The sequence below is a fragment of the Apus apus genome, chromosome 1, assembly GCF_020740795.1.
Source record: "Apus apus isolate bApuApu2 chromosome 1, bApuApu2.pri.cur, whole genome shotgun sequence".
In the NCBI taxonomy this organism is placed as follows: Eukaryota; Metazoa; Chordata; class Aves; order Apodiformes; family Apodidae; genus Apus; species Apus apus.
Genome location: NC_067282.1, coordinates 18,215,522 through 18,233,171, shown reverse-complemented (window position 1 = coordinate 18,233,171; position 17,650 = coordinate 18,215,522). Strand labels below are relative to the sequence as shown.

Genomic DNA, 17,650 nt, shown 5'->3' with positions numbered 1-17,650 from the left:
ATTAGGAATACACAGCATGTGCAGTAAAATTACATGCACTTGTAACTCCAGTAGTGCTCACCTGCCACTCCTAAAAACTTGAGTTTTCTAGGTTTATTTGGGTTTGAAACTTTTACCATGACTACCTAGTACCTCATTAAGATTATTTCAATATTTCCTCACTGCCATCACGTTTTCATCCTTCAGGTTCCCATCTGCAATTCTTTAACAGTCAAGTTAATGAGACTGTACAGTTTAATGTTCAGTTTCTTCTTACTGTAATGGTTGATTAGAGTGTTTCCAGTTTCTCTCACTCATAGAATCACAGAATCATTAAGGTTGGAAGGGACCTTAAAGATCATCAAGTTCCAACCCCCTGCCATGAGCAGGGAAGCCTACCACTATATCAGGTTGCACAAAACCGCACCCAATCTGGCCTTAAAAACCTCCAGGGACAGGGCATCAACAACCTCCCTGGGAAACCCATTCCAGCTCCTCATCACCCTTATAGTGAAGAATTTATTCCTAATATCTAGCCTAAATCTTCCCTCTCTCTGTTTAAAACCATTATCCCTTGTCCTATCACTATCTTCTCTGATGAAAAGCCCCTCCCCAGCTTTCCTGTAGCCTCTTTAGGTACTGGAAGGTGCTATAAGGTCTCCCCCCAGAGTCTTCTCTTCTCCAGGCTGAACAGCCCCAACTCTCTCAGCCTGTTTTCATTGCAGAGCTGCTCCAGGCCTTTGATCATCTTGGTGGCCTTTCTCTGGACCCTCTCCAGCAGGTCCATATCTTTCTTGTGCTGAGGGCACCAGAACTGTACACAGTATTCCAGGTGGGGTCTTTCCAGAGCAGAGTAGAGGGCCAGAATTACCTCCCTGGCCCTGTTGGCCACACTTCTTTTGATGCAGCCCAGGACACAACTGGCTCTCTGGGCTCCAGCACACACTGGTGGCTCATGTCAAGATTCTCATCAACTACCAACCCCAAGTCCTTCTCCTCAGGACTGCTCTCCAGCCATTCTTCCTCCAGCCTGTATTTGTGCCTGGGGTTGCACCGACCCCGGTGCAGGACTCTGTACTTGGCCTTGTTGAACTTCATGAGGTTGGCACTGGCCCACCTCTCCAACCTCTCCACCTCATTCCTGCTCTAAACTGCTACATTCTTCCTTATCTCCATTTGCAATAACAAATTTATTTGTGGAGCCATCTTGCAAAAATGACTTAATCAAATGATGTATTTTTTATAAAAGATAAAAACATTCTGTCCACACAACCTGCAGCAGAAGTGAGGAGGAAAATACCAGTGAAGTTTTACAGAGGCGTGCAGCTCTTGAAACATATTCCACTGTATCTGCATTAATTGCCTGGCTCAGATCAGGGCAATTCTGAACTGCATCCTCAATTCACTAGGTGTTGGATCTGGTTTTAGAGCAGTTTTGATGCACAAAAACTAGATTTCATTCAGAAAAAAAAAGCACTTGAAACTCATCTACATGGATTTCTGTTCATTTACCTGGACTTTTCCAAGACCTTTGATTTAATCCTCCACAACATTCTTGCTGTTAAATTGGAGATGTATGGATTTGATGGGTAAGAAATTGACTGGATAGTTGCACCCAAAGAATTACAGTTAATGGCTCAATGTCCAAGTGGAAACCAGTAATGAGTGGTGTCCCTCAAGAGTCCATACTGGCACTGATACTATTGAATATCTTCATCAACAACACAGACAGTGGGATTGAGTGTACCCTCTGGAACTTTACAGGTAACACCAAGCTGACTGGTAGATTTGCTAAACTAGAAGGAAGGGGTGCTATCCAGGGGAACTTGATAGGCTTGAGGAATGAGCCAACATGAACCTCAACACAGCCTTTCACCTGGGTCAGGACAATCCTCAATAGGTCAAGGGAAGCAATTCCCTCTACACTGCTCTACTGAGACCTCACCTGGAGTACTGCATCCAGCTCTGGAGTCCCCAGTACAAGACAGACATAGGCCTGTTAAAGGAACTCCAGAGGAGAGCCACCAACAAAATGACAGAAGGCTGGAACACCTCTCCTGTGAGGAAAGGGAAAGAGAGCTGAGGTTGTTCAGCCTGGAGAAGTGAGGGCTCTGGGGAAAACTTACTGCAGCCTTTCAATAGATAAAAGGGGCTTATAAGAAAGACAGAGACATACTTTTTAACAAGATCTACAGTGACAGGGCAAGGGGCAATGGTTTTAAATTGAAAGAAAGTAGATTTATGACAAATATAATTTTTATTATTAAGGTGGCAAGACACTGGAACAAGTTGCCCAGAATAGTTACAGACACTCCATCTCATCTTTAACGGTCCCTTTAAATCCAAACCATTCTACCAAATGTACTCCAGGGCTTACTTGGAATATCAGGTTCTGAATCACTGTGTTGGACACAAGTTTCACTGTTATGCACCTCCTGCTTGCCACACAGTGGAGGCATTGAGCTGAGGGAAACAGACTAACACTGATCCGGAAGAAATCTTCAAAACTGCATACAGCATTATAGATTCATTTAGGTTGGAAAAGACCTTAAGACCAGCAAGTCCAACCATAAACCTAATCGTGCTAAGTCCACCCCTAAACCACATCATTAGCACCAGATCTATATATCTTTTAAATACCTCCAGGGATGTTAACTCAACCACCTCCCTCTGCAGCCTGTTCCAGTCCTTCGTAACTCTTTTGGTCAAAAAGTTTTTCTAATATCCATTCTAAATTTCCCCTGGCACAACCTGAGGCCATTTGCTCTCATCCTATCCCTTGTTACTTGGGAAAAGAGACACACCTCACTACAACTTTCACGTAGGTGTAGAGAGCAGCAAGTTCTCCCCTCAGCCTCCTCCTCTCCAGACTAAACCACCCCAGTTCCTTCAGATGTTGCTCGTAAGACTTGTGCTCTAGACCCTTCACCAGTTTCATTGCTCATCTTTGGACATGCTCCAGCACCACAATGTCCTTCTTGTAGTGAGGGGCCCAAAACTGAACCAAGTATTTGAGGTGCAGCCTCACCAGTTGTGAAGGACCAGACCTTTCCTCACACGAACATAATACGCCCTTTAGGTCAGCAGTGATAACTGACTTAAAAATGGCTGTTCCACGTGGCACTTTAAACCCTCTCCTGCCTGCCTCCTCCGCCAGAGAACAGCTCAGAGGCCATGAGGAGGTAGCTAGCTGCCAGAGAGGAGCAGTGGCGGGAAAACGGCAACCATGTTGCAAACCGCAAGTCTGCCCGGTGACAGCAGTGGCGGGAAAACGTCTCTGCCTGATTGGCTGAGAAGCCCCAGAAACAAGAGACCGGCCAATTGGGAGCAAAGGAGACCCATAAAGGCACTGTGTGCGTGCTGCTTGGGGGTGTGGTTTGGGACGGACACTGAAGCTGCTGCTGCTTGCTTCTGGGGGGTGACCTGCACCTTGGGGGTGCCTGCCTGCCAGAGGTCCCCGCTCCTGTTTACCTGCTTGCCTGTAGCCCCGGCTCCCGGCTCGCCCCAGCTAGTCCCTGCTAGTCCTGGCTCCCGGCTCGCCCGTGGATTTTTGCGGTCCCGGCTCGCCTGCCTGCCTGCCCTCCTGCCTGCCCGCCTGCGGGCCTGCCTGCCTGCAGTCCTGCCTGCCCACGGTCCTGCCTGCGGTCCCTTCCTGCTCCTGAGCACGTGCGGTGAGACTTCTTCCTGCCACCCATGGATTCTAAGACCGGGTTGCAGGGGAAGTCATCTGCAGCTACTATAAAAGTACCTAGACCATCTCAGGAATTAAGTAAGGGATTGTATTTTGGGTATCATTTCTCTCCCTAAGGTGTTCCTGCCTCACCTGCACACAAACTGCGACCCTATACAGGACAAGCATCGGGCATATCCCTCCTTCCTCTTCCCCTCTTAGATAATAATAATTAATCTGGGTGTGTAAACAATATGATGTATATATAAGTATTAGGGCATATGTAAGTTCTTGGTATTTGGTGTTTTAAAGATATTTCACAGCTCCTATGTCTTTTGATTACCCTCTTGGAGCCTCCTGCCCCAAATTGTTTTATTTTTCCCCTCAATAAACTGTGTATTCGTAAATTCTAATTGGGGTTTGGCTGCTGTTATTGGAAACAGTAGTGAGCATTGAACAAGTGTCTCACCCGAAAAGTCAGTGCCGAAGTTCACTGCTCCTCTGTGAGAGGCGAGCGCTGCGTGCAGACCTCTCGGCAGATCCCGGTAAGTTAAAATCACTCCAAAAAGGAGATATAATAGGTCGCAGATTGTGACACCAGTGCTAAGTACAAAGGGACAATCACTTGCCTAGTCCTGCTGGCCACACTATTTCTAAAACAAATACATACCATTTCTTTGGCAAAGCCTCAATATCAACAATTTTGTTGTACTATTTTTCTAATAACATGTAGATGTCACATGTCCTAACTCCTTTGTCACTAGAGAAAAAACAAGTGTCAGGAAACAATACATGTTTTCATCTTCAAGGCTTCTAACGCTCTACAAAGGAAGCAAGCATGAATTACAGGTTTTGTTCTAGAGGCATGCCAGAATGCCTTTAGGTAATGGACTGACTTTGAGATTTGCTGTAAACTGACGTATTAAGTCCTTAGGCAAAGTTTTGATGTTCAACAAATTCTAACTTGCAAATATCTAAAGAAGACATGGTGTCTGAAAACAAAGTTTGGTATGCAACTTTTCATATTCTATTTATGAACTATAAGCAGCGTTTTCCAATACATTATCTTCAAATTATATAAATCAAAGCATTTTTATAATCCATAGTCTTAAATTAACTAAGCAGGAGTCTCCACATCCATTGGAAATCTAGAATGGTAACAGATGGAACACTACTGATGCAGAAAAGATTAATCTATCTTTGGTGACCTTACATTGAAATTGTGTAGACTATGTTAAACATATTTAAAATCAACAACTTCCTGTCATCAAAATTTCTAACAGGCAGGGTTAACTTTGACTGAGAAGCTTTTCTAGAAGAAAATGAGGCAACTTCCAAGAAAAAAAAAAACCACACAACTGAAATTAATCTCTTGTAAACCTCTTATTCACACCTACTCCATTTCAGGCTTTTTGTTGTATTAAAGCCATTTCCACTATAGCTCTCTTCCCTCTTGCTTCTTCTCCTCATGCTCTTAGTAATTTTTCTAATTCCTCTCATTTGGTATTTACTCCTTTCCTTTTACCTCTGCTAGCCCTTCCTACTTCCTTTTGAACCTAATGTTCTTTATTTTTTACATAAAAAGATCACAGCCATAAAAAATAGTATGTATGTACATCTTGAAATATGGATCTTGTATTCACTTCTAAACTTATTTTTAACTCCCTTCTGAATGAGTCTCTCAATAAGGCCCTAAAAGGACTCCGAGCCACTATTCCTGTCTCTCTGAAATCAATCTATTTCAACACTGCTATGGTCCCAGCCTATCAAACTTCACACCAGCAAAATTCTGGTGTCTCTCTGATAATCACACCAAAAAGTTCAGTAGCTAAGGAAAAGCACATACTAGTTTTACTGAGATGTGCTTTCCTCAAGACAAACAAAGGCACTATTTTACTTTAAATTCTCATCCACGTCTACTTGTCCATCTGTGATAACAATAACCATGTGTCAGGGGTCTACTAGCGATACTGGGAATGCTGGTTTTAAAACATCAGGAACTGAATTTCTAAATTATTCAGTGAGACATCCAGACTAAAATCTTCCCAGCTTTCAACTTCAGAAGTCAAAATTTAAAATCAGTTTCAAGATTTCACACAAAAACCCCACAACCTAGCATCTTACTTAAAACTTAGCTTCATACTGCCGTTTCCATATGAAAGGTATTAATACTTTTGCAAAAGTACGTTTGGTAATTATATAACCAAATTGGAGAACTGTGCTATTTAAATATTTGTTGAAAAACAGGTAGGGAAAAAAACACCCATGTTTGAATCAGGATATGAGAAACATTAAGAAATTAAGCATTTATAAGAGTCTACTGCACCTAAATTCTGTTTTAAATTTTACTTTTTAAATTACCCTAACTAGTCTGAGGTTAAACCTGTAGCAAAAGTGGTTATTTGGCTTTTTTTCTCCCACTTCTAGCATAAAAACAGCAGCTTATGCTGGAACTTGGAAGGTTTAAAATCACTTATGTGAAAGCTTAAATTCTGCAGCCTTGTCATACCAGAAGATCATTCATGACTGCTCCATTTGGTTTTTAGCAAAACCCGTTTACTTGCTGAATCAGTAGACATACTGTTATTTATGCAGTAATACAGAACAAAAGCAACCAATTCAAACTAGTTAATATTGCAGAAAAAAAACATTACCACAGGAAATTAAAGAGCAATTATCAGGTGTATATAACTTCCTGCAGCAATATGCAAGTCCACAAATAACTTATACCCTGTTTTGTTAAGCATTGTAAATACCAAGAATTGTTGAGTATGCAATGAATAATGGTAGCTTGCTACTTACAACTTCAGATCAGACTTTCAAATTCTGGTTTTGCATGTCACATTATATTTAAATTACAAGAAAACACATCAGTAAAATAATAAATAACTTTGATGCATTGTAAGTCACAAAACATTTGAAGGTATCACGAACTACCAAACTGGATTGTTTACCTACCAAACACCTCGTCATTGAGCATATTTTATTCCAGAGTCACAGATAAGGCTATGATGGGAATGAAGGGAACCGAGATTTTCCATATGAATTAGGCTAAAAACCTAAGCAGCAGCACTGTCAAAAACGTTTTAATCAAACATCCTATTATTTATTTTCAGCTTTTAAGGAAATGTTAAGAATTGCAACTTACCAGGATTATGGTGAGTCGCAGATTCTCCGTTTTGAAATACATCTCCAGCCACATTCATTCTACCAGGATTGAAAGGTCCTACTCCAGTCTTGGTCTGTGAAGTCAAAGATGGGGTGTATGTTTGCATATTAACACCAAAATTACTTGACTGCAGTCCGTTAGACACATCTCCCAAGCTGGTATTCTGCAGTGATGTAACATGTGTAATCATTAAGTTCATGTCACGCCCTTCGGCATTTTCTAAATGACCATCACTCACAGAGCTCATAGGACCTGTTTCTAATGTGGTAACATTAGCAATCTGAATTTCAGAGTCTGGTTCTGTGGTTATACCACTATTACCTACTCCTGAATTTACCTTACTTCTTGAAAAACTGGAAGGTGAGAATTCCATATCGGTTCTATTTTTACATTCTGGAAGTCTTCGTTCATTAAAACTGGAAGCATTCTTCTCTTGTCCTTGATTTGTTTCAATGTCTTCTTCATCATCAATGATAATAGTTTCACTTATACTCCCCTTTTGAGAATTTAAGTCTTTTGGAGGAGGAAGCATTTTGCAGTCGTTCCCTTGAAGTTCTTCATTTTTTGATGATGCAAACACAGCGTTCCTTTGATCTGCCAGTGACGCAGAATTTTGTGGAGGCTGTATAGGTTCAATAAAAACTACATCATCGTCATCTTCCATAGGCGAGTTTTGGAATTTATTAGGTCGAGAAACTAAAGAACCTGGTGGACTTCCAAATGTATTTCCTACATTTGCAAGACCTGCTGCCATGGTTGTATTCACTAGTACACCAGAAGTGTGTTGAGACAGTTCTAATCCTCCCAGAGGACTCGTGTCCATTCCAGATCTGCTTTTTAAAGAAAAACATAAAGCAAGAAAAAACACACCCAACTTCAGAGTAAGCTACAACTTTCCAATAACAGTTTTTAAAAATAACTACAGAATTAGTAGTTCCATCTTTTACTTTGTTTTCTTCCTGAAATGATTTAAAGAAAACAACTAAGTTTCTCTATGCTCTTCTTTCAATGTCTTAACATTAATTTACTTTCTTACACTGTACTAGCAAAAAAATACTGCCATTACCAACATTTCCCACACAATAGCTACACATCATTATGTTTAGCAATACATACACACACAGGAAACAGAATCCTTTATGCAATGTATTACATGATCCTGATTTCTCAGTCCCTTTACCACCCACACTTGCACACAATGATATCGTAACACTGCTTTTGCTAGACTGCATAGCAAGATCAAACGTTACACATGCAGAAAGAAACTGAAAATTCCTCTTAAATTTCATGTCTACTGGAAATGTTTTGAGTTTCAATATTGGTTAATGTATACTATAAAAGGATGAAAAGCTTAACAGAAAATAAAAATAAAGAGGCAACTTTCATTTTGCATATTAACAACTTCTACATTTGACTGATTTTCCCCCAACCTGACACTGCCAAAGCTCCTTAGCTGGCCCCAATATAACTGGAATGCGGAAGCAAGAAGAGATACGGAACTGCTGCACATGAAGAGAACAGATACATTAGTGAGCAGTGGAAGGTGCACAGCAACCCCTCATGTCTAGCCACTACCAGAGGCAGCTTATTTCAAGTCCAGACTTACTACCTCATGTCCCACTGCAGCTTTCAGCAACTTTCTCTCTTTTAAGAGCAATGATGCTTCCTCAGGCTTCTTCCCAACAGCTACTTTGCCTGGGAGTTTGTTTACTTTTAGTAACTGTTCAATTTGAGGTATGTGTTGTTTATAAGTCAATTCTATAATAAGTTAAAAAAAAATATAAAAGGCAACCTGGACATACAATTTCTGTACCTGTAATTCCAAACCAGTATACAATCTGTGCTAAAGGACCCAAGATCTCTCTAAAAAACAGCTGTTCTAAAATACAGTAAATGAATTGATCTTGATATACACAACAAGAAAAATACACATTAATAGGTATGACTTGGAGTATACACTAATGTGTGACACCACTGAGCTTTTGTGCAAAGCTAGGAGCAGCTTTCTGTGCTTTTTCATAAATCCTTTATAAAACAAGGTACACAGAGGAAGTAGAAATATCCTGCTCATCAATACTTACCCATCCAGAAATCCACTGCAATCTGTTTACCTTAATAGGTGGCTCCAAGAGCTTTTGTTTTCTTTCCTGAGAAGAACCTGTTCTTGATCAACTTGATGCCCTCCACAAAAGCTGTGTTCTGAAAAAGGGTTAAAACAAACATTAGGTAGCCAAAACACTTTCTTAATCTCAATCCTTTTCTACCAACTATACTCATTAAACTTACTTCCTTGTAAATTTACTGTTTAAGTACAAACCTGACTTTTAAGCACTATCATCCTACAACATTTAGAGAGAGAATGTCAGTCTATACAATCATTGCCACAAGTAAAGCAGCAACAGTACTGTTTGTTCTAGACTCCACATCACATTTTCAGAATCCTTCATTTGCTGCTTTATAGATAGACGGAAAAAATACTATGTTTGGTAGGAGACACAGATACAACTGCAATTAAGTACGCAAACCCTAGGATTAAGATGTATCTGTAATAGAGTCTTAAAACAAAAAAGCTGTTCCAAGTAAACTGAACTATTGAGAGAAACGTTTGCAGTTACATTTCTTCAGTTTTTACTGTGTCAGCGCCGTTGATGCTTGTAGCAGAATATACTACCCTAAAATTAAGATATAGCAAAAGGAAAATTACAGAACATACACTTTACATCAGGCTTACAATGCAAGAGAAAACCTACATTACTAATAATTTTAAAATTGTATACAGGCACTGCAGTGATGCTTAGCACAGGTTCAGGCATCTATAGCTTATATTACTGTGATCATTCACAAGAGACTGAAAGTGTTCAAAGTTCAAGCCTATATTTATTCTTCAGGTTTTATAACAGCCATTAGGTTTCCCAGACTTGGCAGCATTTTTTAAATGGAGAGTATCAACTTGTGTAACTATCTACTGTCTGAGGACAACCCGTAAAATCCCCAGAGAGTAAAGAGGCCCAGAGAAATATTCTTCTGTGCATTTACAACATTAGTCAGGCTCTCTTGTCCATTAACTGAGCAGAAGCAGGGTGAGGGTTGAGGGGGGGAACATCAAACAGCAAAGCTGTGAACCAGATTAATTATGGAATAGAGTCAACTACCTTTTAATTCCTTCGTATGTTACCCTTACAGCCAAATGCTATTATGTAATAGTATTTGAACTGCAATAAAGGTAACATTCAACTGGAATGAAAGAGGTTTTCTTACAAAAAAGTATTATTATCAATGTAGTTGGCTTGTACCTCCCTGGAAATCAGTCAGTTACACTGAGGATTAATTTAATCCAATATTCTCTTTTACCTATCTTATTTTTCCCTCTAGGGCTGAATAATTCAATGTTAGATATCCCTACATCTCAGCTTTTGCTGAAAAGTATTAATTCAGTTCACTGATTCTTTAAGCTTAACAGGTTTATTCCATATATTTTCTTTCTCTACAAGCACAAAAGCAACACAAGCACATAAAGCTTTTAATAAAGTTTAAAATATACCTGAACAGATGGGAGCAAAGAAGAAATGAGACTATGCCAAGATACCTCAGGCCTGACTCAAACCTTTGCATTTCCTATTTTTACAGATCCTTAGTAGAAAGATGGACTTGAGCTATACCAAAACATGTATCTTTTTGCCTAAATATATCTATTTTTTCCACAAAGGCTCTTAAAAAGATTATAATGACCTGTGCTATTTGGAATGACAAAAATAAGAAAAGTTCATGTGCTTAACTGTTAGTGTACAGTAATAAGTAAAATCTACATATTTCCTCACAAATACTAGCTCCTACCTCTGCAAAACTCAGCAACAAAATTACCAAAAAAATCATAATTTTTTTTTTCCCAAAAAACTGCAAAATTAGGTAGCCTGTTTTATAAAAATGCTAGTACCAAGGAGGAAAACAGAAACTACACAGGCAATGTCACAGTTAGTATTTCTGAATCAACAAAAAAGGAATTATCTACAGCATGAAAATAATAGGAAAACTAGGAAAAAACTCACACCTGGTAACAGCAAAAGCTGCTTAACAATAGAAATACAATTGCTAGAAACCTGTAAGATTGATTAGACTGATCACTGGGTGAATTGTTGAGGCTTTGAAGAAGCCCAAGAAAATACAAACTGGTAAGACCTAGTCTGCAGAAAATGCATGTTCGATACTGCTGTAGAATGACCTCAAGGCTTTGTGGTAGCACAAAACTACAGGCCCCAAAACTACAGATGGATGGAAACAGAAGCACTACCAATCCACAACGGCCCTGCCTGAACCAGGCTTTCTGTGTCTTCCTTTTAAATTAGGCTGCATCACTCATCTATCGAAGTCTTCATGTTTAAATAAATTACAATGCCATAGCTATGTTCATGGCTTAATTGCTGGAAGAAATAAAAGACAAAATGCAAGCACTTCTCTGGAAAGACAGCAAATACTACAGCTTTTAAGACAGCCAGCTCATTAACAATTCATAAGCCAAGTCTTAACCCCAGAGTTGAATGATAAAATAGAATTCTAAAATTAAAATTAATTGTAGAAATTGCGGTGGGGTGTCTACCTAAAAAAAAAAAAAATATTCCACTTTAACAAAAGCAGAAGCTGGAATTTAAAAGCCTTTACCAAGTGTCATTAATAACACCTGGAATCAAGATGATGTAAGAGGACAGTCATGGTTACGTACACTTGGAGCCAAGTCGCAAGAATCAACAAGACATTGCAATCCAGCCAAAACTACAGTTCAACCATCACAGGACACTTAAACCAGTCATCCAAAGTAGGACCAGCATGTGCAAGTGCTTCCATAAAAAGGCTAGAAGCACCAAAATAAAAAAGGGAAACCTGAAAAACTGCTTTTGAGATAATACATAACTGAGACATCTTCAAAAGCGAGCAGATTAACAAAATTCAGGAGACAGTACTAATGTACATAGGAATAAGACGAAAGTGATTCATTTGCCCCAGTGAAGGAATACGACTGCTAGGAAAGCACAATCTCATTACTAAATTATTTACCTCAACATTTAAATTCCATACCCAAATGAGAAAAAATAACACCCTGACTCAACAGTGACAACACAGGTAAGAGAGACTGCAAAGTTAAGTACAGACTAGGGAAGGAGTGGCTGAAGAGCAGCATGGCGGAGAGGGACTTGGGGGTCCTGGTTGGTGGCAGACTGAAGATGATCCAGCAGTGTGCCCTGGCAGCCAGGAGGGCCACCTGTGTCCTGGGGTACCATCAAGGACTGCATTGCCAGCCGGTCAAGGCAGGTGATTGTCCCGCTCTGCTCTGGTGCAGCCTCAGCTTGAGTACTGCCTGCAGTTTTGGGCACCACAATATAAAAAGGACATCAAGCTATTGGAGAATGTCCAAAGGAGAGCCACGAGGACGCTGAAGGGTCTGGAAGGGATGACTTACAAGGAGCAGCTGAGGTCATTTGGATTGTTCAGCTTGGAGAAGAGAAGGCTGAGGGGTGACCTCACTGCAGTCCATGGCTTCCTCACAAGGGGAAGAGATGGGGCAGGAACTGATCTCTTTACTCCTGTGACAGGACTCGGGGAAATGGCAGGAAGCTGAATCCAGGGAAGTTTAGGTTAGGTATCAGGAAATGGTTTTTCATCCAGATGGTGGCTGAGCACTTGAACAAGCTCCCCAGGGAAGTGGTCACAGCACCAAGCCTGCTTGAGTTCAAGAAGCATTTGGATGATGCTCTCAGATACATGGTGTGATTCTTGGGGTGCCCCTACACAGGGACAGGAGTTGGACTTGATGATCCTGATGGGTCCCTTCCAACTCTGCATATTCTATGAAAGTAATAACTGAAGAGTTCAAATGCTGTTGTGCAAGCTAGGGGAAGAGGGCAGACCAAAACCAGATAGATAGATAGATTCATCACTTCAACACTTGACTTCAAAAAGGAGAATAACGTGTGAGAAACCCAGTTAAAAGAAAATTAAAAGGAGCAGCTAGAAGAACAAAAATGTTCCTGTTGGCATGAAGGCTATTTAAAACCTCACCATATTTAATATACAACCAATCTGCAAAGACCATAGAAAACCATGAAGGCTACTATCAGAAAGTCTAGGAGATAAAAAGATACTGGGATTGATAGGGAAAGCTTCATAAACATTTGTGCTATTGTTTACCTTGTATTAGATGCAGTCAATACAGGCTACTGAGCTATGACAGAGCAAAGATTTGTCTAAAATGTCAATTCTTGCCAATTTCACAAACAGTAAAATTTTCCTAAAGAAAAACAGTACCCAAGAAGCCTTAACCACCACAAAAAAACCACCGAATAAATTCTTTGCATTGATGTTCAGTAAGGAAAACATCAGGGTAGACCACATCTAAGCTCTCTTTATAGGAATCAACTCAGAAGAAAAATGTCATAGCCAAGTGCTGATAGAAGAGGATTTTAGAACAAATCACTGGGGACACACACATTAATGTAACATTTCTAAAGACAGTTGGAAATGTTACATTTCAGTATCTGTATGTAATTACTTAAGACAATGGTAATAATTACCCAAATAATTACAGACTACAGTCCTATCTCCATCACTACATAGGCTGATAGGAACTACAGCAAAATAAGTATTTTTTTTTTAAATGGGGAAAGAATTAATATGGATTTTGCAAAGAAAAGGTAATGCAGCACAGGACTACTGAAGAGAACTCTTGAAGAGCTGACCACCTAGTGACTGGTATATAGCTCTTAAATGCCAAATGGCATTCAAACACGTTTCTCTCTGAAGACTGCACTGCAAATTATCTATAATAAAGATTTAAGAAAGGGTTATCTGAGGAATTTTTATTTACAGAGAAAAATATCACATGCTGTTTTATCAGAATAAAGGTAATTTACCAGGGGCCTTCCAAAATAAAAGTATACAGGTCAACATACATAAATCAACCTTAAGAGACAGTGACTACCAAAATGACAGCCTCCTAATCATACAAAATTATTCAAAGCAGTTGAAAACAGAAACTACAGAAGGATATCATAGTGCTGAGGTTAACTACATATATAGCAATTCCTCTAAAGTGGAAGTCTGAAATCCAAGTTATAACTCTTTCACTCTCTTAACTTAAATATATTCAAACAACAACGACCAAGGAGAAAAAACAACATAAAAGAAGAATCAAGAACAATACAGAACACATTTGTCAGTACATAAGCAAGATACTGGTGAACTATGTTTTTTATCATAAGATGTTCAGGTCACCTCCTCTTCAGAGAAAAGGAAAAACTGATGTGCTCCGTGAACAATCTGTATTAATAGGTAACTCTTCTGATCAGAAAAGCAAGACAAATCAGGGCAGATGATAAATCTCCAAGAAAAAAATAAACACACAGAAGAGAGCTATATCCAGTGTCTTATAACACATGAACAAAAAGGCACCCAATGAAATAATTAAGTAGCTTTAATAATTTATTGTGCAGGAAAACACTGTCTTCTTAATTCTCAGAATCACTGAAGTAGAAGGCTACAGAGGCAAGAAAAGCAACCAGTTCACACAGTGATTGGGCAAACATGAAAATGAATGCACGGATATCTCAAACACAGCAGTCCAAAAGCTGCTGAAAACTAGAATGCACCTGCAGAAAAATCATGGAGTAACTGCCAGGCTTCTAATTCCTAGACATAGCCATTGCAAACAACTTACTGAATTGTCTGCTAACCCAGTAAAGCCATTAACCTAGTAGAGGAATAATACTATTCTTACATGCAGAAGTGTCACTAACCTAATGGAAGCCTTACCTACTTACCTAAATTCTGAATTTTGGCCTATGGCTGTCAGGCTGAGTTCAGTTGGGGGATGGGTGTCAACATTTAGGCAAAATTAGCAGGTAAGAGACAAATCTGAAGACATCTCAATGTCCTGTGAGGCTACACAGTTCTAATGACCAATTCCTGACTCTGACATTTCTTTGACCATAACATCATTTAAGTCCTAACTTAGCTACTTTCAAGAGTTTTCATTGTTCCTTGTTACAGAAAATCACTTTTTTATCAGTCTGATGATCAAAACCTCAGTCTATTGTAGACTGTATGCAGCTATCAAGCTCCTTCTCTAGCTTAACAGTATGCTGTAACATCTTGCTACAACCCAGGAGTGTTCATTCCCCACACAACCAGACGCAGCCTACATACCATGGCTTTCCTGGGGTATGAAATATGAACAAAAGCCAAACAGCTGACTGAATGTATGCTACAGCTCACCCCTAAAGGAAAGGAAACCCCTTCAACTAAAATCAGCTTTAGGTAGCCCTTTTACCCTGCAACTGAGGCAGTCTAATAGCCAAACTATACCCATACATAAGGACAGAAAAATACTAGGAAAGAAGTAATCCAACATTTTTGAAGGGTTGCAATTAAAGCCAGCTCTAAACTAAATCTGAATGCTGCTGCTGCATTCAGGTCTCAATTTGGGCAGTGAATAGTATATGCTGCATAAGAACAGACATCTACCTATGTGATCAGAACTCCACGGTAGCAAAAAAGGCACTATAGGGCCCTTCTGGGTCACCAGATACAAAACTCTTACCACAGGCAACCACACAATAAAACCATTATTGCTAACCATTCTTACTACAAACATTCAGCATTTTCTGTTTGGTGGTGGTTTTGTTTTGGGTTTTTTCCCTTCTTTTATCTTTCCTGAGGGATATCTAGACATCAACCCCAGCATAAGATGGATTGAGAACTGGCTAAACAACAGAGTCCAGAGGGTTGTGATCAACAGTGCAGAGTCAGAGACGTGTTCCTTAGGGGTCAGTACTGGGTCCAGTCTTATTCAACATCTTCAACAATGACCTGAATGAGGGGATAGAGCATATCCTCAGCAAGTTTGCTGATGATACGAAGCCAGGAGGATTGGCTGATACACCTGAAGGCTGTGCTGCCATTCAGCGAGATTTGGACAGGCTGGAGAACTGGACAAAGATGAACCTGATGAGGCTCAACAAGAATAAGTGGAGAGTCCTGCATCTGGGGAGAAAATAATACCATGCACCAGTATAGATTAGAGGTTGACCTGCGAGAAAGCAGCCCCATGGAGAAGTACCTTGGAGTCCTAGTGGACAACAAGTTATCCATGGGACAGAAATGTGCCCTTGTGGCCAAGAGAGCAAACAGTACCTTGGGATGTATTAAGAACAGTGTGGACAGCAAGTCAAGGGAGGTTCTTCTCCCCCTCTAGTCTACCCTGGTAAGACCACATCTGGAGTACTGTGTCCAGTTCTGGGCTCCCCAGTTCAAGAGGAATAGGGATATACTGGAAAGAGCCCAACAGAGGGCTACAGATGATTAAGGGATTGGAACATCTGTCATATGAGGAAAGGCTGAGAGACCTGGGGCTGTTTAGTCTTGAGAAGACTAAAAAGGGACCTTATTAATGTCTATAAATATCTGAAGGGTGTATGTCAAGAATGGGCCTTTTCAGTCTCTTTTCAGTGGTGCCGTGATAGGATGAGGAGAAATAGCACCAAGTTGCAACACAGGAAGTTCCACCTCAACACGAGGAAAAACTTCTTGACTGTGAGGGTGACAGAGCACTGGAACAGGCTGCCCCTGAGAGGTTGTGGAGTCTCCTTCTCTCAAGACTTCCAAGACCCATCTGGACATGTTCCTGTGTGATCTGCCCTAAGTGTTCCTGCTGCAGCAGGGGGATTTGGTTTCGATGATCTTCAGAGGTCCCTTCCAACCCCTATGATTTTATGCTCAGATATGCTTCAGACATGTGGTGGCTCTGATTTACTCCCAACTTCTACACCTCTGACTTAAACAAAAGTTTTAGCCCTTCTGAAGGTCCAGCTAATTATCTGGTCCACAGACTCATTTTTTTCTGCTACCACGTGGCACAGCTGTTTCTGCAACCATACACATAACCAGAATAAACTTAACCCAACTGACAGAGACTTTCCTGCTGGAGTCCTTTCCAGCTACATCAGTTCCCCAAACAAGTATCTCTGTGCAACAACACTAAAAACTGTGCCTGAACGTAACAAAGTTGGTGCCTTAGCTCTGAACTTCAGCGTAGACATCATTTCAACAGACAGGACAGTAGTGACAAGCTGAGAGTCACAGACAGAACTGCACAACTGTCAGAGAAAATGCTGTGTAAAAAACTCAAAAATGCATGTGCTAAGTGACAACAAAACAAGCCGTGACAGACTATTACAACACTGGTCACAATCAGTAGGCTACCTGAAACTTGTAAGACTTGAAGCAAACTTATGGCACTATATTAAGGCCACAATGACACCTACTTCACAAACCAGCTTCACACACAAATCACACTACTGAATTCAAGAAAAAGACTTGTATGCTTCAGGCTAAACTCAAGTGCAAGTATTCACAACACCAAAGTAAAACTAGAGTATTTCTTAAAAGATTACACCAGTTAACTATAAACATCAACTAAGAGTCTGAATAACATTTAATACTAACTCATCAATGTACTTATATTACTGTTTTTCAGAACACAGGTAAGAGCTTTCAGGAATAGGATACTAAGCCTAGGCACACAAATCTAATCTACCCATTGTCTGAGTACCATCATTACAAAAGCCTGGGATCTCATTACTTCAGCCGAGAGACACTACTCCAGAAATTGTTTTCCAGTAACTTTGGAGCAGCTTCAAATTTCATCCTCCCCTCAGATTTTCAAAGCAGGTGTATGAATTTAAGAAATTAGCTCACTAAAAGTCACCCAAAATCAGTCTGCCACACAGATTTCAGGAAATTTAAGAGAAAAGCATATGAATAAAAAGACCTGTAATCCAGCAAAG

At 40.1% G+C, this 17,650-nt stretch overlaps 1 protein-coding gene across 9 annotated transcripts in view; it reads right to left on the bottom strand.

Moving 5' to 3' along the window:
- The window catches only part of ZMYM2 (zinc finger MYM-type containing 2), a 94,328-nt gene that overhangs the window by 63,704 nt on the left and 12,974 nt on the right, over positions 1 to 17,650 (bottom strand). For 5 of the 9 annotated variants that reach the window (XM_051609251.1, XM_051609234.1, XM_051609293.1 and 2 more), the window contains 2 exons: positions 8,900 to 9,017; positions 6,798 to 7,648 (listed from right to left, as the gene is read on the bottom strand). In XM_051609251.1, the coding sequence (XP_051465211.1) occupies positions 6,798 to 7,641 (844 nt within the window). In that variant the 5' untranslated portion in view covers positions 7,642 to 7,648; positions 8,900 to 9,017. Of the gene's footprint in view, positions 1 to 6,797; positions 7,652 to 8,899; positions 9,018 to 9,568; positions 9,588 to 17,650 lie in introns of those variants that run through there. The other 4 variants (XM_051609284.1, XM_051609267.1, XM_051609243.1 and 1 more) reach the window with 4 other exon arrangements.